The sequence below is a fragment of the Polistes dominula genome, unplaced genomic scaffold (genome assembly GCF_049000335.1).
Source record: "Polistes dominula isolate Pdom_NZ unplaced genomic scaffold, Pdom_raw_medaka contig_26, whole genome shotgun sequence".
NCBI lineage: Eukaryota > Metazoa > Arthropoda > Insecta > Hymenoptera > Vespidae > Polistes > Polistes dominula.
Window position 1 is genome coordinate 76,275 of NW_028300939.1, and position 21,070 is coordinate 97,344.

Sequence of the window (21,070 nt, forward strand, 5' to 3'; positions counted from 1 at the left end):
TCTTCCATGGTCAGACTACAATACTTGCTGCGAAGTAGGAGTGTTTTGGAGCCATCGCAGAACTTCTTAAACCGTGAGTTTTTATTTAAAGTCCCTCCAGTGCTCAATCATGCCGAGGATGAAAGGTCCAAATCGGCACGAGTTACTGGTTGTAATTATTTAAATAAATTATTGACGAGCACATGAGTAATTCCTTTTTAGGAGTTACTCATGAAAATTGTATATTTTATTGTATGTTTTATTATTAGTTCAGGATAGGTTTTCTTGTCTCATCGGTTAAATTCATTTAATTCATAATGCAATTAATAAATGCACTCTCTTTTTTATAACGTTTATAAAAGCATGTAATAAATGTCTTACATGCATTGCTACGTACATAGTTTATCTAATCGAAATTAATTTTGATATATCAATACTTTGATATTTTAAATAAATGAGCAAGAAGACAAACTTATTCGCGACGGATAGACTTTGGCAGTTAAGTGGTGGCTCAAAGCCCAGTTCTTTCATTAGAACAGCCAACTTAATGAAAGGAGTCGTCCGAGGTTTGCAAAAAATATCCATCATTATTGTAGAGTCTTTTAATACAACCTTTACCTCGAAGCTATAATTGTTTCATATGGGGTAACTTTTTTTTTCATTCGCTTGTTTAAGTCATTATTCACCAAATGACTTGTAGAGTCCTTAGTCGCTTAGATGAATTTTTATACAAATGTATTTATGTGTTTATGTCTTAATCATATTTTTTAGATCAGGATTTTCAGCTTCTAATATACTAATCTCCCGTTTCTCCCCCCCATACTTTCTGCGTTCTCATCTATGTGTGTGCCCAGGTGTTACACGTATGGGTGAGAAACAGTTAGCGTGGGTTTAGTTTTAGTTTTTTCCCCTATTGGCGGCTGTTATTGTGCTAGTGATTGCACGATGTACTTTACACCTGTGTGTGCGTATTAGGTAGTGTGTATTGTACATCGTTTCGCGATATTTTTTATTCATTTAATACATTATTAAATACTCAAAGCACTACTTCCTCATATCACGTTTTTGTGTATTCTTATATTTATATTAAATATTTCTAATTTGTTTGATAATCTCGTTTGCATAGTAGAGTTACTGCATTTATTTGTGGAAACTTTGATATACTTGTATATTACTAGTATGCATACATATATACTAGTGTATACTTGTATTTTTGCTTTAGTTTTTTATGCAATAATCATTAGCCTTGGCAGTCGATTACAGCAAAATACGTACGTATACCCATTAGCATATAAGTTTAGAAAACGTGGTTGAACTAGGGTGTCGGAGGTGCCCCGGGGCATGCTCTCTAGTTTAGGCTTTTGCACCCTGGTGGTATGTGTGAGAACCGTGGAGTGAGTGGGTGGGTATGTATGGTTTTTCTTAAAATGGGTAAAAATATGGGTAATAGGCAGGCAGGTAGCATACTTCTCTGAATGAATGTGAAAACTTTAATTTTAAGTAGGTAGGATCCAGGAAAGGCATTAGACTTCTTGCTTCCACTCCGGAGTGGAAATTCCGCCTCCTGGTTTATACAGAATTGTTACAAAATTTGATCATCTCATTCTATTTTATGTTTGATTTGTTAATTTATTTTGTAACTATTCTGTGATCTTTATTATGTATCATGATTCAAAGGTATTTGCAACCATTTGAAAAATTTATTTCTACTTCGATTTTATTTCGAACGAAATAGAGTCGAATCAAATTCGCAAATTCTTTGATGCATTTGATACTTAGTTTTAAGTATTTCAGGATTAGCACTACGCACTATCGCGATTTCGTCTTACAGCTATAATTATTTGATATAATTAAATATAACAAAGTATTGCAAGATAATGCATTACATTTATTGCATTTTCTATTTCAATTCGATCTTATTACTCGATGTTAAAAGTGCGAAGTGTTATTAGGTCATCGAGGGAAATTATTATCTGCTTGGACATTCGATTAAATGTTCTCGTGTATGGTCAATGAACTCCAAGTTCATTGATGGTCCACGAGCTAGAAAAGTGTACGCGAAATGTAAATTAATTTCTTAATATAATTGAGAATTAGAATCATAACAAAATAAAAGTTTATTTGCAAAAATAGTATGAAAGATCTTATCTTGCTCGCACGTAGGAAATGTCCAAATGCAGTTTTCATGGAATGAAGAAAGAAGAGGCTTAATGCCGAAGAGGCCCCCACTTAATTGTGGCTCAAGAGGGCAACTACAGGCTATTGAGTTATTTTCAAAGGTTCAACAGCAAGTTCGAACCTTTAGAGAATGGCTCTCTAGTCATATTTCATATTTTATTGTTTTACTTTTTTGCTCGTCATTAATTTCTAGTTGTAATTGGAGATGATGGACCATTCCATCTCCTTGGGACACTAAATATGTGTCTATATCGTCAAAAAGATGCATATGTGTTTAGTTAGTTCGAGTCAAAATATTTAAACTCCCTTTTTATTACATTTTTAAACCTAATTATCGTCTTTTTAATATTAAAGTAATCTACCTTTTTTTTTCTTTAAGATTTTTCACTTTGATCGCAATTGAATTATTAAATTTGTAATTTTTTCTTTTCTATATAGAAACATATTTATTTTTTTGCTAACTAAATATTTCTACTTTTTCTTTTTTATTTTTTTTTTATTTCTCGTAAATGTAAAATCATGCGTTTAAATTCAATTTTATTGTAACTTCAAATAGAAATTTGATAAAAATAAATAGAGAATTCAATTTGAAAAGTGCATCTGCGAATTGGACGATTCATATGTCAGGCTATTGCATCTCACTTGATTCTATAATTAATATAGTTTTCTTTTTGTTACAGGTGATCATCGTTGGATTTAACAACAAACCTTTGGGATCTTTTTCTATTTGAATTCCTGAAATTGTTTCACTTTTTAATATATGTATAATGGCATTTCTGAAGGCACACACATATTTTTTTTACTAAATGTGTAATAATATATTATTATTAACTGTACTATATTAGCTATTACAGGTATATCATCACGTGAAAATACCTACTGTGGCCCTCTTTTAGTTACGGCAGTAACTAAGGTGAGTCTGGTTAGTAAAAAAGTGGATTTGTTTGCGTCTTTGTACTTCTAGATCCTTTTTGAAGGGTTGATTATTCGTCGGTAAGCTAGGTACCAACCTTAACACGATATTTATTGTTACTGATATCTTTATCAACGGTTTACCGTTCCATGATTATAGACATATTATAGTATACTTGTAATATTTTTTTCTTTTGATTAAACAAGTTGGGAAGAATACGAACCAATAAAAACAAGATAAAAATTGCATACTTACCTTCATTTGTTCCTGTCGTTTGTAAGCGTGCATCATCAACAATTTTCTTTCGTCTTCTGACATCAAAGGTTCCCGTCCCGGCATCCCAGTTCCTCTTTTCTGCAATTTCACGATGACTTTCGTTTTTTCGTTCGAGCCTAGGAAATCCTTTAACTTCTTTCCTTGAATCATTTCCTTACCGGAAAACCATAACTGCGCTAAATTAATGTCCATTACCTAAGAACGATAGAAATGAAAAATTATAAAGACAAATATATTACTTGTATTAACTGAGCAAAAAAATTTCGTACAAATAATTATATTGTTTGATAATTTATATAAAGTCAATAATTTAATTAATTTACCTCTAAGGACGCTTGAGTCCCTGTTAAATTTTCAGTATTCTCAAATTCTTGACGTATCACGTCGTGAGGTGGTAAACCCATAGGATAAACTATAGTTACTGCTCCTCTAAGTATGTCTAGAGCATCTTGAACAATCTTTTGCGTTAGGAGTTTATCTTGTTGAACCAATTTCTAAAAAATTCCAAGAATTTCAAGCTAAACGAACAAATCTAACTTAAACGATCCATTAAAATACCTTGGATATCATGGTTCTAGCATCTTCCACGGTTTTTTTCAATACCTCTTGCATCTTATCGTTAGGCTGACGACCATTTCTTCGACCTAAGAGTAATAATTAATTAAATTTCATTTAAATTTCAAAATAAATCCGGGATATTTCTATTGTCTATTAAATTTTTCTTTTTTTAACGAAATTCCACTCTAGATCGTATGGTATATATTTTTAGAAAGAATAAAAATCAATAAAAAAAAAAAAAATTAATTAAACGTACCTACGGGATCCTTGTTAAATGTCCATCCACCCATGGGTATACACTTTTCACCCCATTCATCTTTAAGCTTAAGTTCTTCCACTTGTTCATCCGTAAGTCCCATAATGTTTGGTGGTAACATAGTACCGTGTTTTGTTAAATCTTCGATTTCTACAAATTCGTGTTACTTTTATCTCTATTTCTCCCTCTCTCTCTCTCTCTCTCTCTCTCTTTAATTATAATATGGTACGTTTATTAAAAAATGAAATAAATGACTTGACAAAAAGAAGAAGAAGGAAAACAAAACTTTAAACGAAGTTCAATTATTAATCGCATAATACCGGCAACTCTATAATAATTATTATCTTCTGTAAGACGCGTGTAACTAATATCACATGTAACCGAGAATGAATGGATTCATAAAGTCGAAACTCGAGTTCTTATTACGTGCGGCTTATTACAAACAGCAGGTGAATACCTTCGAGATAATCGTTAATGGATTTTCTCGGGTTAATATTCCTACCGAGAGAATTACTTCGTGTGTATATAAGTTGTTAACTAACTTACAATACAATCCTGTCGGTTAAAATCGACCCCGTTTTAGTGTGAGATAAGAAAATTTTGCCCCTTAGGGTTTTTATTTTATTTTACTGTCTTATTATCTTATTCTACTCTTCGTGCAGCAAAAGTATTTCTTCTTCTTCTTCTTCTTCTTCTTCTTTCTTTCTCGTGAAAAAAAATTTTTAAACGATACCATCGATCTTAAAACGTGAGAATGAATTACGTTACTATCCCCCTTCCTGCCTCCACCACCTCGAACACTTTTGTTATAAAGTAACGTGTAATTTGAAAATGCACGCAGTGTCTATTAACATTTGTACCATTAAATGCAATTTTTATCTTGACTCTTTAGTTTTGTTTTTAAATCATACTTTTTTTAATGAAGAATTATTACCATAACATATTCTCAAAATCTTCAGTCGGCCGTTGTAAATGATAGTTATTTCATTTAAGACATCCTCCACCGATGCATTTACATTAGTTTCGTAAAGAAATTGACTCTCGTCGCCCTTTTTCACGTGAAGTTTCACCATTTTTGTTCTAATTTTTGTATTAAAATAGAAAAGAATCAATTTCATAATAAATATATTACGAGAATAAAAATATTTTTCTAGGAATATATGTTAAAACTTTGTCTTTAATTTACTTACGTGTTTAGAAATTAAACGGGTTTTTATTTGTCAAACAAAAATTGTATGAAACTTTTCTTCCTTCGTCTATTATGTTAATCGATGTTTTTTTAATAACCTTTATTTTTTTTTATTTTTTAATAGCAGAAGCGCTTATCGAGTTAAATTCTAAACGTCACCCACAAAATTGCTAATAGTAATCAAAATGTGTTGTGAATAATTTTAATACGATAGCAGCGACAAACGCGAGTTACACCACACTGATTTCCATAGTAACTAGGGTAACATTGAACAAACTATCATGATCACGCTGAGAGATTTAGTAAATATACTTGGTAACGTAAGAGAATATAGGATAGATAAATGTTTGACAACATTTATTTTATTTATGTGGGATACGATTGGGTTTTATAAAAAATAATTATAAAGAAAATGTATGTTGTGTGTTTTCTTCAAACGAAATAGAAAAAGTTGGTAACAAATAGAATCGGCCATTTAATGAATATATAATTCCATTTCATTATCGTGTAATATACATATGTACATTCTAATGGAACACAGATTATAAGAATAAAGACAAATTCACATGTAGTTTAAAGGGGGCACGATAAAATATGACGTTTATATTCTATCGCGTTTATATATTTTTTTTTTTTCAACATTTCTTTTCTCTCTCTCCCTTTTTCTGTTTGACATATTTTCTCTTTTTTCTTTTTTCTTTTGTTTTTCCTGTTATGTTCCTTCGGACACGACAAATAATTGTATTACATATATATGCAATTCGTGTTACAGAATTTTCTATAATATCGTGTATATATTTTGGAAAATCTAAAGATTCTCGTTATCAATATTTTTTTCATTATTTTTTAGTCTCTTTTCAAAATTTATACTATAGCATCTCGGAGATACAGATAATAATGTAAAAATTAATTTTGAAATAAATTTGTCTGTGTTAACTTTATTTTCTTTTTTTTTTGTGATTGCAGAAACGATAAAACTTAATAATAATTATAATAATTACAATAATAATAATAATAATAATAATAATAAATTATTATTATTAATATTAATATTAATAATAATAATGATAATAATAAAAATTCTTTGAAATATCTTTGACACTCGTCGATGTGAAAAAAAAAGAAAAAAAAAAAAAATAGATAAATCTCTACATTTATCGAACGTACTATTTTAAACTAACGTAAATGACTAGTATTATGTTAAAATATAGATGGATTTATTTTATTTTTCTTTTCTTTTTTTTTGTCCATTATTACTATTATACCTGGGAATAGTGCGTTTAAGCGCAGATCATTTAATAATAGGCTCGAAACGAAGATGGTCCCTAAATTTTTCTTACTAATATGCCATCATATTACAACGCACACACGTTCGAAAAATAATCTTTTCATTTACACGCACGCACCCACACACTTCTACGAATATTAGTTTTTTTTATTTGTTGTTGTTTTTGTTTTCCGATTTCATTTAATCGATCAATTCTTTAAAATAGATATTAATTCTCTAGAATAGATATATATATATATATATATATATATATATATTTGGACTAAGTGGACATATTCAAACGAATAGTACCTTTTTAAATGCCCTCAAACGACGATCATTCTAAAAGTTAATAATCAGAGATTTACATAAGTTTGTTGTAACTTTGTAATTCCAATAAGCGTCATTTCCATGAATTGTTTAGAATAAATGTGCGTTTTTGCATATTCGATAAAGTATAAAGTTATTGAAATGTTTCAATTTTTAATATATAACTTTTGGTTAATGCTTGTCATGAAATATATGACTTAATAATATAAATTAATTATGCGAACATGCAACGAAATTACGTTGCATGTTCAATCTATCCTAAATCAACAAGACTTATACACAATTATTTAAAAATACGTACCACATAAAATGTACATTTACACGATATTTATACATCCATTTTTCTTTGCTCTTATTATGTATAATATTATAATATATATATAACTATATTTTTAAACGCGATATGAGGCGAATATGATACAATAGAAAAATTAGCATTTGGTCCGGAAAATGAATAAAAAATATATATCGTGAGAATTCTCGAATTACTTACAATCTATGCACAATGAATACACACTTTGAAACGAATGACAATGTTCAAATAATTAATATCGAAACTGTCTTCGATTATACACTTTTAACATTTTATTTATTTATATTCATTTTGACGTACGTGTTTCTTCTCTTTTTACGAGACAACACGGTGTACACAAAAAAATATATTCATCTTTTTTTTCTTTTTTTTTTTCTTTTCTCTAAACGATCAAACATCAACGACGAATCTCGTTATACGATTTTGATTTAAGTATAGCCATTACAAACGACATAATGTTTTTTTTTCATCTGAAAATATATTATAGAGTCATTGATCGTTTTGTTTATCTGTGTTCTTTTCTTATTTCTTTTTTTTTTTTCTTTCATCCCGATCGACGACGACACATAAAATTATGTAAAATCTCGAACGCGAGTTGTTTAACATCTATCTAATTAATTGTAATATTTAAAAAGAGATATGCTTTAATAAAACCACGTTTCTTTTTCTTATCGTTTAATTAATTGTCAACGTCGATCATTTTTCATCCTAACGTTTCTTCGATATATATCTTACTTTTTTTCTATTTTTTTTCTTCTTTTTTTTGTTTCCTTAAAAAATATATTCTAACATTTCAACGATAATACGAGGACGTTAAAAACAATGTTACATCGGATCGGCGAGTATTATAATTAATTTTGACACGTTTATATATCTTGAAATGTAATAAAGTCATGATAATCAATCAGTTCTCGTCAATGGTTAATCTTGTAATATTATTAGATAGTCGGGAATCCTTTTTTATGGTTTTGCCGGTTTCTTGATAATACGGATAAGCACCGTGCAGTGTTGCACACTGCACGGTATACTCGTCTCAAACTTTGGTCTCTGGCCCATCGGTAGTATGCTTGAAAGAATTTCGAATCTTACTTAGATGTAGTGCTGCTATATGTCCGTAACTTTTATTGTACCAATCGGGTGTTCGTCCTCTGTTTAAATTGAAATAAAAAAAGTTATTATAATAAATTTGCATTATTAAAGGGAAAGCAAAAAAATAATGTTTTAAAATGTTGTATTGCTTACTTTGTATCGACCCTAGACAAATGCATGATACGTGATTTTCCACTACCGCATGGTTCAATTAAATAACGCGAGGCTAAAACGATTCCGCGAGTTCCACCAAGCATAACCGGGGCATCTGGATGTTCAACCGACGTTTCAACGATAACACAAGCACCCTTAGGAAGATCGTTACGCCAGGATCTATAATTAAATCATTTGTTTCGTATTATTATAATATATTATTTTTTCTATTGTGTTTCATATCATTTTTTGTTCTTGATATAATACTTAAACGTTTGAATATACCTTAATACACAGTAATCCCGTGCAGGAAGAGGACTCATATTTCCAATTGCATATTGAAATACTTCCACGTTTTTATCCAACTCTGTGACCAATCTGTATTTGAGAAGTTGCTGATCCCAAATATGTCTTTCCCTAAGTACACGATGTAACAGTTCATTAGGTGGTGCTTCGACTTCAGTTGAAACTCGCCAAAGTCGCAAAGGATGTCCATCTCCAACTTTTTTGTAAGCCATATCGACGCTACTATCGGCAGGATTGTTAACGTTGACCCATCCGCGACTTCTGTATACAAAAATTAATATTCACTTACATTTGTAATAATTTCAAACGTTAATGAAATAATGAAGTTTAAATTAATAGAATAGTATGATTGGTACTCGTTTAAAGTGAAACTATTACAAGGTTGTCACTCACTTTTCGCATGCTTCTTTCAACAATGCAGTCGTGCAGGCTTTCAAATATCCCCTCCAGTCTTGATTGAGCTCCGAACCGAGTTCATCGAGGGCGACTGGAACGCTCTCTTCCATGTAATTGAAGTGACACTGTGTCAGCATATCCGATGAGACCTGAGAGGTAACCAAGTATGTAACATATAAGTATTGTATATACGTATATGAAGGATTATATATATATATATATATATATATATATATATATACGTCATATATATAGGCGTTCACGATTCGTGAGAACGTGTTTGCATCTCGGATTCGACCATCACGATCGGGATCGATGGTTCGAACGACGAATGACACGCTCCTACACCAACGAGCGTAACGTTTTCCCCGGTGAGCAGCAGCAGCAGCAGCGTCTCTCTTACCATGAATAATTCACGATGCATGTTGACCAGATACAGAAGACAATCGTGCGCTGCTTTGTTTTCCGACAATTCCCGCGGATCGGGACTGCCCACGGTCTTTCTCCTACGAGGGGATACACTGCTCGGCCTGTTGGTCACGTTTGTGTTGCTGTGGTTGAAGTGGAACAGGCTCGGTGCCAGGCACACGGCCAGATTCGAGGCTGTCATTTGATTGTAAACCGAGTTGCTTGCGACATGATTCAAAAAATCGAGCAACGCTTCCAAAGCCTCTCGATGTTCGTCCGGTAATAGGAGGAGGACACACTGAACTGCGTCCGGTCGTAGGTCCAATGGAACATCTATGAATCGAAATCGAACGATTATTTGACGTTTAATGTGATCAATAAAAAAAAATTAACAAATTGAATCTTACGTTGAAAGATAGCGATGAACGTTTCAGAGAGCTTGTTCGTCAATAAAGCTTCGGGTAATTCCCTGAAGTATTGTTTCACTAAATCTGCTACATCGAAAGCTTGTTGACCGTCGAAATTAATGCTATCGCCTTGAGTTTCCGTCATAACTTTCAACTTTTGTATTCTCGACCTGACACCACTCTTTCTGAATAACCCAACTTGATCTAATGCATTAGTTCTGATCCATCTTAAAGCGTTTTGTATACTTTTTGGTAGAGCCTGACCAGTTCTCTGGAGAGATAGAAGCAGAGGTACACCAAATACAGTTTTATCTTTGTAATCGGGTGTCTTAATTTTTCTGATGAACTTTGGCAATTCCCAATTCCATCCTGTACGATGTGTTGGACAATAACGTTCCATGCAAGCTGTTAATTTGAGCAATGCTAATTTTCTAAGGACCAATAGTTGTCCGCAGGACATCGAAGCCATAGCTCTTGGACAAAGGGGATCGAGTGGTTCCGGATATAGGGAGCCCCTTTGAAAGCTATGCCACCTTACGACCGTGACCTTGTGCCTCGGAGAATCTTCCTCCTGATCGGAGTCTCTGCTCGCTACGGTAGAACTGCTTTCCTGACTAGCCCCCAACTCGGAACTTCTCGAGCGCGATTTGTCCCTGTAAACGGTTACATCCTTCGACAAAGGTTTTTCATCCCTATGTGAATCGTCACGACGCCTGAAACTCTTCTGCATTTTATCCTCTCGCTTCAACGCGGATACCTTGTCTTCCTTGAACCTTTCCTGACCCTGGTTCAACTTATCGCGAAACCTTTGCGACTCCTTGCCAAGATTGAGGCTTCCACCGCGCGTGTTGATAGGCGTATTCTTCGGTGAACATTCCTTTGGCGTCTGTGGATGAGCAGCTACGTATTCCAATACTTTCGCATGATTGCTATTGGCGTCTCTAAAGTATCTTTGCCTCCAGCTGGTCGGCTGACACTCAGAGTCGCTCAATGCACCTTGATCGTCTCTACCACGATGGAGCAATCTACGTGCTCGATTCATCTTCGTACGCGTTGGCGTAGGCGTCGGACCACCTCCTTGCGAACCATCCGAGCAGTAACTCGAAGAATCATCGCCGAACGGACTGTTCGTTGCATTCGTTAGAAGAGAAGGCGGTAAATGATAAGGTGAAGGTGGCAAGGTCACTGGCGAGCCGGGTACGTGAACGGGCGAGGAACTCGATATGTTGTTATGATCGTTAAAAGTGATCGGTGCCGGTCCAGTTGGTGACACGTCAACGCAATTCAACTCTTTCATCTTTTGCTGCATCGACATCACGTCGAGTACTTGCGGACCGCTTATCACGACACCGTCACGATTCTGACGCTTGCGTCGTCGGGACTTGAGGGACTCGACCCTCCTCAGTATGGCCTTAGCTCCATCTCGTAGTCTTTCAGAGCCGGTCCTGCGAAATCTCGGACTGATCTCCTCCGGCAACGTACCCGGTGGCAGGCTACTGTATTTCAAATTCTCCAACATCGTATCTTCAGCCTCCTCTGCCTCTAACCGATCCTGTAGAGAATCCTCCTCCGATTGCACAACCGTCTGTTGTCCAGCTATCGCTTGCAACCTCTCAACGTTTGCTTGAGTGACGTCACCTACCCGAGACCATCGTCTCGTTTTCTTCTCGAATGTCCAATTTTCGCTCAAGGCGCATTGCGTATCCTCGTCTGAATCTTCTCCGCCACCACCCTGCAAAAAAAAAAAAAGCAAAAAACATGATATTTTCATTAAAACAAAACATCCGTAAATCTAGTGTTAAATATATAAAACAAAGAACTTCTCTCTACAAAACACACACACACACTCTTTCCCTCCTTCGCAAACAAACGACCTTCGATCGGTACCAGTGAACGTTCAATCTCCTTCCTTCTTAACTTTATATACACATCCATTTAAGGATTTTTATTAATGAGCCGTTAATAAACGACTGCTCGGTTTTATATTTATGACATCACGGTAGTTTTCTTTCGGTCGCATTCCTGATTTTCTTCGGACCGGCCTCCGGTAATTATCTGGCCGCGGGGCGCTTCTGAGCAACCGAAGGTTCTCTCAGCTTCTCGGCTCGATTCGTCTTCCTGATTACTCGATTTATCGTTCCGTTCCGTTCCTTCTGCTTGCTTGCTTGCTTGCTTGCTTGCTTGCTTGCTTACTTCTTCTTCTTGCACCAACGACGGAAACTAACGACATAACAAGCCGTCATTGACCTCTTAAAGAATATCTTCCAAAGATAGAAAGAGAGAATGAACTTTCTTTTAGAAAACTACTATTCCTTAAATATTAAACCAAAAGCAAATTGATAGTTTATGACACATAATTAATATTACCACTTATTGGTGAACGAATGATGTTTTCTATTGCGTGAATAAGTTGTGTTAGAATAATATAACATCTTTTTCTCTTTTGCTAGCTCGGTGGTTTTAAAAATGAGCGAATTTATATTTTTTCTTCTCTTTTTTTTTTTTTTTTTTTATTGGATGTGCGTCAGCTGTACGGATGCAAGATAAAACTACTCCTCCCATCCCTCATTCGATTACGCGTCAGAGGAGGTAATCGAAGTCCTCGAATGTGGGCCACGATGGGTAAAAATAATCGTTGTTGCAGAAACGGGATATCGGCTTGGGCAAGCAAGCAACTCTCTTGTGTTACCACCCTCGTCTCTTGTTCATTCGTTCATTCGCTCGTACGTTTGCTCGTACGTTTGCTCGTACGTTTGTTCGTACGTTTGTTCGTTCGTTCACTCGTCGAAAATAACTTTTGTGAAACTTTCAATGCGTTTCTCATACGTGGGGGGACGGGCTTGTCGTCAAAAGCATTTCGATGCTTTTTCATGAGTATTCCCCTATTCTGTCAAATCTTTTTTTCTTTTTTCTCCCTCTCTTTCTTTTGCGGAACTGTCGAAACGTTGTATGTGTTACGAAAATAAAGTCTTCTGATATTTCATGTTATTTATAAATGTATATCTATCTAAAATTATAATAACTAATAAGTAAGCATATACGTATGCTTTGGTAAATTGTTTGTTTTATAAAATAATGTAAGATATTATATTTTACAATTGACTTTATCAAAATTCAAACCCAATTGAAATATGACAAACGTTAAATATCGTTTAGATTTTGATTAACATTTCTTTCAATGCTTTTTCAGTAATGACGAAAATAATTAAACTTTACAATCGAAACGAATAATAATAATACTAATAAAATACTAGTAAACCATTATAAAACGATTTCATTATCGTTTCGTGGACATATTTGTAATTTACAAATATTTATTTAAATAATTTTAATCGTTTCTCTTTATCTCGTTGATAATATTTTCAATTAATTACCTTATCTTTTATTTTCGTAAACACGAGTCAACGTATATTTTCGATAATTCTACAGAAAGAACAAATATTATCAAACCACTTTTTAGTAGTAGTCATATCATTTCGTCATAGTATGTATTCGATTACGTTCACAAGACGTATTCCTCCCTATCCTTATTTCCGTTCGAGCGCATTTTAAAACGGTCAACGATTCTTACATGCGAGTTATTTCCGCAACGGTAGGAACCGTTCAGCCAGCCGTATCACCCCTTATGTAGGTAAATAAGATATATACATACATATATACAAGTTAAATGATATATAAATGTATATACAACAACGTCACTTCCGTTAAGGTACGAACTCCTTTCCCTCTACCTCCAGTATTTCAAAAGTTATGGTGCCATATGCAACGATTACAGTTTCTTTTTTTTTTTCTTAAAACCTTTTCCATGTTTTCTTTTATTTTATCAAAAAATTTAATTGAACATTAATAGAAAGAATTACTTCGTTTCCCCAGTTATTGCAATTGTTAGGCGAGTTTCAAATTCAAAGGGTTCAAAAATGAAATTTAAAAAGAAAAAGAATATTTTTTTCATATTATCTTTTCTCTCTATTCTCAATTATTATTATCATCCTCGTTATTTCTTTTTTATTTTAATTTTTATTCATTTTTCTACTGGACGTAATTAAAATTAGCGACGATATTTTCACTCCCCCTTCCTTCACCTTTTTTTGTTCTTGTTATTTCTCATTCGTACTCGTTAGATGCTATTGCTAATCGTGTCATCATCCTACCTATGGTGTTTCCCGATGAAATTAAAAGAGAAAAAAAAAAAGCAAACGGACGGATTAAAATAAATATAGAAAGAAAGAGAAAAAGAGATAGAGAAATTCAAATTTAGAAACGTTAGTAGCTTGTACGATGACTCAGATTAACTTAGCGGTTCATTAAAAGGATCTAACTGTAAAATTAATTTCGTCTAAACCTTCCCCTACCTACCCCTTTCCCCAACTAACTGATTGACTGACTGACTATGAGTTACAATTTTATGCTTTTTTATTTTTTCTTCGTTCTAACATAAGCCAAAATTTCTCTCCAGTGGTACCGTAATTGGTGAGTGTGTGTGCGGGGTTGAAAGAGAAAGAAGGGGAAAAAGGAGGAGGAGGAGGAGGAGGAGGAGGAGGAGGAGGAAGAGAAGGTGGAGGTGGACCAACGGATCGTTCCGCTTTTTTAACGTCTCGCAAGGAGGATATTTTTGTTCCGGGAAAAATCTTTTTTTTCTTTTTCTTTTTCTTCTTCTTCTCGCGTGTAAGCTTTCCCGCGTCCCTTTCATCTTGTAAAGAGAAAAAAAAGTGAAATAAAGAACATGGTTTGTCCGTCGCGAATTAATAATGGATGTACTCCTCTCGAAGAGTTCACAAAAGCAAGCAAGTCGACGAGTCTTGAAGCGTGAATGCGATAATGTTTCGTGATAAGGGATCATTTTTCGTTTGCTGAAAGCAAAAAAAAAAACACCGTGAACACGTGTACATATCTTACCCGTAATATTTAATACTTACTCTTTCGCTTATGATTTTAAATATGGGGGTTATATAAGAAGGATGAAAGATATGTTTTTTTTTTTTTTTTAATCAAGGCTTTAAACCCAGAAAAAGAGAAGGAAAAAGTAATAATAATCTAATAAGAATCGTTAGAGAATCATCGAATCTTTAGGATCTTGTGAGAATCGATTCTCATGTTTGAAATTCTCATATTTGAAAGTCGAAATATTTTTCTTTTGCAAATACTGAACGAATGTAAAGGAACGAACGAACGAATGAACGAACAGAAAACAAGCTTGGTCATCTAGCAAAAGAAGCGTACGAGAGATCGACATTCCGTGCATTCTCTTAGCAGCAGCAGCAGCAGCAGCAACAAGCAATGAGAAAATCCAACCTTATGTTCGAGATAGTGGATTTCTTCATTCGCGTGATCGTGAATTCCGTAACGAGAAACTTACTTACTTAAATGTATACGTCGACGTGATATTTTTCTCTTTTATTTCTTTTTTTTTTTTTGTTCATTTTGATTCAATTTTCTTGTAGTTTCTTTATGAGATTCCTGTGTTGATTCGTTGATTCGTTCGATCGGAAAAAAGGAAGAAAAATATACAAATAATATTAGTCGTTTCATTTGGTCAGAAGTATTTGGATGTACCTGGGACCAGTTTTTTTCTTTCATCGAGAATCAAGAATGAGAATCGTGAAGATCGAGGATCTAACGAAGAAGATCCAACGATCTCGAGCCGACAAGTCGTCTGGTAGAATCGTCGTCCTGGCTGGGCCAGGTTTCACGAGACGACGCCAAGCTGTCTGGCTGTGTGTTGCTGTTACTCTGTCGGCCTTCTCTTTTCTCTCTCTCTCTCTCTCTCTCACTCTCTTTTTCTCTCTTTCTCTTTCTTTCTTATTCCCAGTCCGATCATTCCATCTCTTTCTTCAACGGTCGAGTTCTCTCGTTGAGAGAAATCATCGAGCCTTATATATCGCGACACACACACACACACACATACACATCAACACTTACGCACGTTCAAATACTGTGTTGACTCGCCTTCTCTTCGCCATGCATGGAAAATTCAGTTTTCTAACGGGGTCTTATACGACTTTACCCACAACACATTTACTTCTTCATGTATACGCACACATATCATACATACAAGAGGCGTAAATGCACATACAGAGAGAGAGAGACAAACGCACGCAATGCTTTCATGAATTTCTTTTCTAGAGATCTTTATAAATTTACATATATACCACGCATATATTTGAGTTAAGAGCGACTACTAATAGAGAATTCTTTAACGCTTATAAACTCGACTATAGGCGTCTAATTAAATGCGTTCACAAGCATTCACCATGATTATCTGATTCGCGTGAAATTCGACTATCAACGTGATACCATATAAAACCTTTCTAATCATTTACCCATTTGCCATTTTAACCGTTTCTCAACGTATGGAATTAAAATAAAAATAAAAAATATAATAATAAAAAACAAATAAAAAAGAAAGAGAAAAAGAAAGATAGAGAGAGAGAGAGAGAGAGAGCTGAGAAAGAGACAAGAAAAAGATCAAAAGAGATCCCACGAGAGTTAGTCGGGAACGTGGTAATTAACGATGAAACCGTCTAAGTATGAACAAAAAAAAAATAATAATCATCTGGTTTATCATATTCCCAGTAAATGAAAAAATTCGTGATATATATTAAAAACTTATTCGCGCGTTAAAAATGTAATTTTCTAACATGCGTTGGCGTTACTTTGACCTTTTATCGAATGAGAGCCGAGAAAGAGAGAGAGACAGAACTGGAGGAGGATATTTCGAGGAACGGATTTTGTATTGGGTATTAAACGGTGAAACGATCAAACGGTTCTTGCGGCCAACTTGATTTAAGTAAAACGGCGTATCGCGGTCTTCATCTCGGTGTGACTTACGCTAATTGGCTTCTGAGCGATCCGATGGAAATTTATGGTAATACGGCAGCTCGCCCGCGAGCTGTAATACTACTACTACTACTACTATATTAACTATACCACTCCTCTCAATTGCAACAAGTATAGTATCTCGGTCTCTTCTTCGTGATAACTGCCTCAGCTACCTAACAGAAAATAGACATGAACGAAATAAAACATGACGATGGTGCTACGATGACGAGTCGCTGTTCGTTCTTTGAGCTGCTTACCGTTTGCATATTTTTCTTTATTTTTTTTTTTATTATTATTATTATAGATAGAAATATAATTGATTACGTATTTTTTCGAAGATAATTGTTAAATAGAAAATAATCTTAAGAAGGTTAATCGGTAAAATTGATAGAAAAGAAATCTTCCTTGCACCTTTACGTCGATTTCATCAATAGAATCGCGAATTGAAGACGAAACACGGAGAGAACAAAAATAAAGAAGACCTAGTAGTAATAAAAATAAAAAGATTATCAGAGAGAGAGAGAGAGAGAGAGAGAGAAAAAGAACGTTCTTCTTCTGCTTTTCTTTCACCGATGGTGGTGCGTGTTCGCAGGTTGACAGGCGCAACGACGACAACCAACATTCCTTCTTCGATCGAACAAACCGGTCCCCATAAATTCGCGCGAACGAACGAACGAACGCAAGTGCCCTGTTTCAACCGTTTCTTTCTACTGTGTGGATACCGGTATCAGCAACCATACTTACCTTCTTTCCTAGAGATACCTTTTTGTTGACGATCTTTGCCGATTCTTTCCTTCCCTTAAACATTTATAAAAAAGCTGGTGGGTGATTTTAATGTCAGGAGGTTAAAGTAGAACGGTCATGGGGGTTTATGATGAAAATTTACTCTCGTAAATGGAAAAAGAAAAATAATCAAAAGATAGTCCTATATCTTTTTCTCTTTCTCTCTTAACGTGGCTACTTTCACACACTCACATACGCACTTGACGTGTACGTTCGGTCACTGCTAACTCGCAAGTATGCTATATATATATATATATATATATATATATGGAAAAGGTTGGTGTTCTACTCTCTTTGCCATGGCAAGATGCGCGTCGTTCTGCAGGTGCAACGTATGCAGACCCGCCATGCAGTCTGCCACCGTCTTCTCTCCCTTATTTCTTCGTTTTTTCGTTCACTCCTTCCTTCCTTCCTTCCTTCCTTCCTTCCTTCCTACCTTCTTACCTTTCTTCCTTTCTTCCTTTCTTTCGTTTCGTTCTTTCCATCATTCGTGAGTTCTCTTTTACTCGTTTGCTTACATTTACGAACCAGTTTCTAATTTTTACGCATCGATGGTATCGAGGTTCCGCTGTTCTGCTACGTGTAATTACGCTTGCAACCTTCTTCCCCCTACCACCACTTACTTCCCCTCTATCTGCTTTTTTAAAAAAAAGGTCTAAGGTGAAAGCACTCAAGTTTAATGGAGACATCCCTTTACTACTCTCATCGCGGAACAATATTTTCCTTTACTTTGATAAAAGCTGCCCGTGAGGTCATAACGTTGGTACACGAGCTATACGTAATTATTGTTGCGATATTGGTTAGTACCATGACGACGACTATGACTATGACTATGACTATGACGATGACGATGATGAGAGGCTATTCAATTTTCTATCGGTTGAAAACACGAAAAGTTCTCTTCTTGTCACGTTAACGAGCTTTCTCTGTTGAAAACAAATTAATTTTCATGTCGCTGCAACTAATTTACTTATTTTATTAACTGGATAAATGCACTCCAATCTCTTCTCTTTCTCTCTCTCTCTCTCTCTCTCTCTCTCTCTGTGTGTTTCTCTCTCGCGTTTTATTAATTTATTAATTAATTCATTAATTTTATTATATATATATATTTTCTCTAATTATATAAATTAATATATTAGCAATACATCGATTGATATTTTTTGTTCGGATAAAAAGAAAAAATATAATTCTTGATTTTGTTTTTGTTGTCGACCTTGGTTGACGGCAAGTGGAAAGCGCATAAATTCGACATGGTGGTGATGGTGGTTTGCTCGTCGATGAGTGAAAGCGACGAACACACGACGATACAACGTCGGAATCGTTATGATTTCCTATCGAAATCGAATTGCATTGCGAAAACGTTTTACCTACCTACTAAAGAAAAAAAAGCAACAACACTTTCGTGAAACGCATTGGCAAAAAAAAAAATAGTATCAGAAGAATGATAAATAAGTTAATTGCATAATATAGAGTACAAATTTTTCTTCACAAATTTATGATAAAAATAAAATAAGATAACAATAACAATAACAATAACAATAACAATAACAATAATAATAATAATAATTAGAAAGATAACCAAGAGAGAGAAAAGGGGGTGATAGAGAAGCCACGCCGATTTTCCAACGACGTAAATCCGATTATAGTTGAACGAACGTATCGCATAAAACCCTTTAGCATACCGATCGAGCATGGTTGCTTCGTAAAGGCTGCCTAGTATACGTTCAGCAATAAATTTATGTCGCCAAATAAGTAATTTGTTCCATAGGCGAATGCTTTCTCTCGCTTCTAGGAACTTTAGAGAAATATTCTTGGCATTTCTTACGATCATTGCTTAGAGACAGAATAAGAAGATACATTTTCTTATACATATATATATATATATATATATATTAAAACGTCTTTTCTACGTTAGATATTTGTTGGTAACGTATATATACGTCGCGTACAAATGCACATTCGCTTCCGGTGAGAGCTTGCAGCTGCGTTCATTCTCTCTCTCTCTCTCTCTCTCAATGTGTGTATCTATCTTTCTCTTTTTTTCTCTCTCTCACTTTGAGTACAGGAGCTCATGCGTTTAAAGGCATCACGCATTCGATTCGTTTATGGGAATGAAAGTCGGTGGATCTATCGAACATAAGTATACTTCGCGTTCACTTGCTTTTTTATGTTTCTTTTTTTTTTTTTATCGTGTTTCCACCATCTCGACGAGAGAAGACTTCGATTCGTTGTAAACTCCAAGAGAGAGGGAGAAATTGTAAAACGGATGTCGGGATTACGCACGGTACCCTGATACTCAACCGATTGGTAAGTGCCATTATTTTGCAACGTCACGAGGAAGATATCGAGATCTATAAGATCGATAGACATACGCCAAGTATAAAGAATGAATGAAAAGAAATGAAATGAGAAAGAAATTCTTACATTGAGAGAGATGAGATGAGATTTAATAAAAAAAAAAGAATAATAATGATGATAATAATAATTTCAATAGATTTTTCTTGACACCCTTTTATTCGATAGTGAACAAAGTAAAGATCTCGATATCATTTACAATTGATAATTGAATCGAATCTCGAACGGTAAAAGCTTCAGAAACGATTTAAGATTAAATCTAATAGATACTTTATTCGATCTATCGATACAATAATATAATAGTAATATTCCTAGAGTCATTTTAAAAAGGTTGATGATGTATTATAATATATTATTACACGAAGAGAATCAATTAGAAACGAAATACGATTATATACAGGTCACGCGAAAACTCAAGTAACTTTGAAATTATTATTCCAACGTGTTGTTCGTTGGTTTAACACCATAAAAAAAAAAAAAAAAAATAAGAGGTATAAGAATAGCGTAGCAAAGACGAGGAGTTAAGCGTGTTTCACCTTATGCATTACAATGACCACCATATCTGTAAAACGTGTCATAGAAAGGTACGTCCTCCACCTCCTCGTCGTCCTCCTCGTAGTCCTCCTCCTCCTCCTCCTCCTACTCCTCCTCCTCCTCTTCCTCTTCTTCTAACTCATGTCAATAATTATTACACTGTTTTACAAAGTTTTCTTTTTTCTTTTAATAACTTACTTACTTTTTTTTTAAATTTTTTATATTTATTTTTGTTTGAAAAATAAAACGAGTTTAAGAAAGAACGCTATAATAATATTCTAACATAAGTGGGATCTTTCCTTTAAGGGACGATAAATATGATGCTGATAAGTAAGATTAACAAAGACCACGTTTTTTTTATTTTTTTCTTGCGGATGACAATGACAAGGAAACTCGAGGACGGAATACTTAAGTGCAGAATTACATTTACCCTAGCTTTCTTGGAACTTTAACTCTTTCAGTTGAATTAAACTTATACTAACCTAAGCATTTTTTAAAAACGACTTAGATGAACACACAATGGTAATAGGATCGAATAAAAATTGTAATCGGAGTTTTATA

General features: G+C 34.4%; 2 protein-coding genes across 4 annotated transcripts in view; both read right to left on the bottom strand.

The window, feature by feature from the left end:
- Positions 1–1,622: 1,622 nt before the first annotated feature.
- LOC107073101 (cilia- and flagella-associated protein 298) lies at positions 1,623–5,657 on the bottom strand. The gene is made up of 7 exons (XM_015333552.2): positions 5,351–5,657; positions 5,095–5,240; positions 4,161–4,310; positions 3,905–3,990; positions 3,670–3,840; positions 3,326–3,541; positions 1,623–3,167 (listed from the first exon to the last, which is right to left on the bottom strand). The coding sequence occupies exons 2-7, from the start codon at positions 5,231–5,233 to the stop codon at positions 3,156–3,158; spliced, it is 774 nt and encodes a 257-aa protein (XP_015189038.1). The 5' UTR covers positions 5,234–5,240; positions 5,351–5,657; the 3' UTR covers positions 1,623–3,155.
- Positions 5,658–5,804: 147 nt separating this feature from the next.
- cv-c (RhoGTPase activating protein) overlaps positions 5,805–21,070 on the bottom strand; it is a 124,035-nt gene continuing 108,769 nt past the window's right edge. For all 3 annotated transcript variants that reach the window (XM_015333556.2, XM_089171495.1, XM_015333553.2), the window contains 6 exons: positions 10,019–11,750; positions 9,607–9,944; positions 9,201–9,352; positions 8,787–9,068; positions 8,502–8,681; positions 5,805–8,407 (listed from right to left, as the gene is read on the bottom strand). In XM_015333556.2, the coding sequence (XP_015189042.2) occupies positions 8,293–8,407; positions 8,502–8,681; positions 8,787–9,068; positions 9,201–9,352; positions 9,607–9,944; positions 10,019–11,750 (2,799 nt within the window). In that variant the 3' untranslated portion in view covers positions 5,805–8,292. The remainder of the gene's footprint in view (positions 8,408–8,501; positions 8,682–8,786; positions 9,069–9,200; positions 9,353–9,606; positions 9,945–10,018; positions 11,751–21,070) is intronic.

Bases quoted from the DNA above. Each gene is read 5' to 3' on its own strand.
- LOC107073101 (XM_015333552.2), bottom strand. From the start codon at position 5,233: ATGGTGAAACTTCACGTGAAAAAGGGCGACGAGAGTCAATTTCTTTAC. The intron at 3,991-4,160 runs GTACGTTTAATT...TATTACTCTTAG, and splicing joins ATTTAACAAGGATCCCGTAG to GTCGAAGAAATGGTCGTCAG. The intron at 3,542-3,669 runs GTAAATTAATTA...TATCGTTCTTAG, and splicing joins GGACTCAAGCGTCCTTAGAG to GTAATGGACATTAATTTAGC.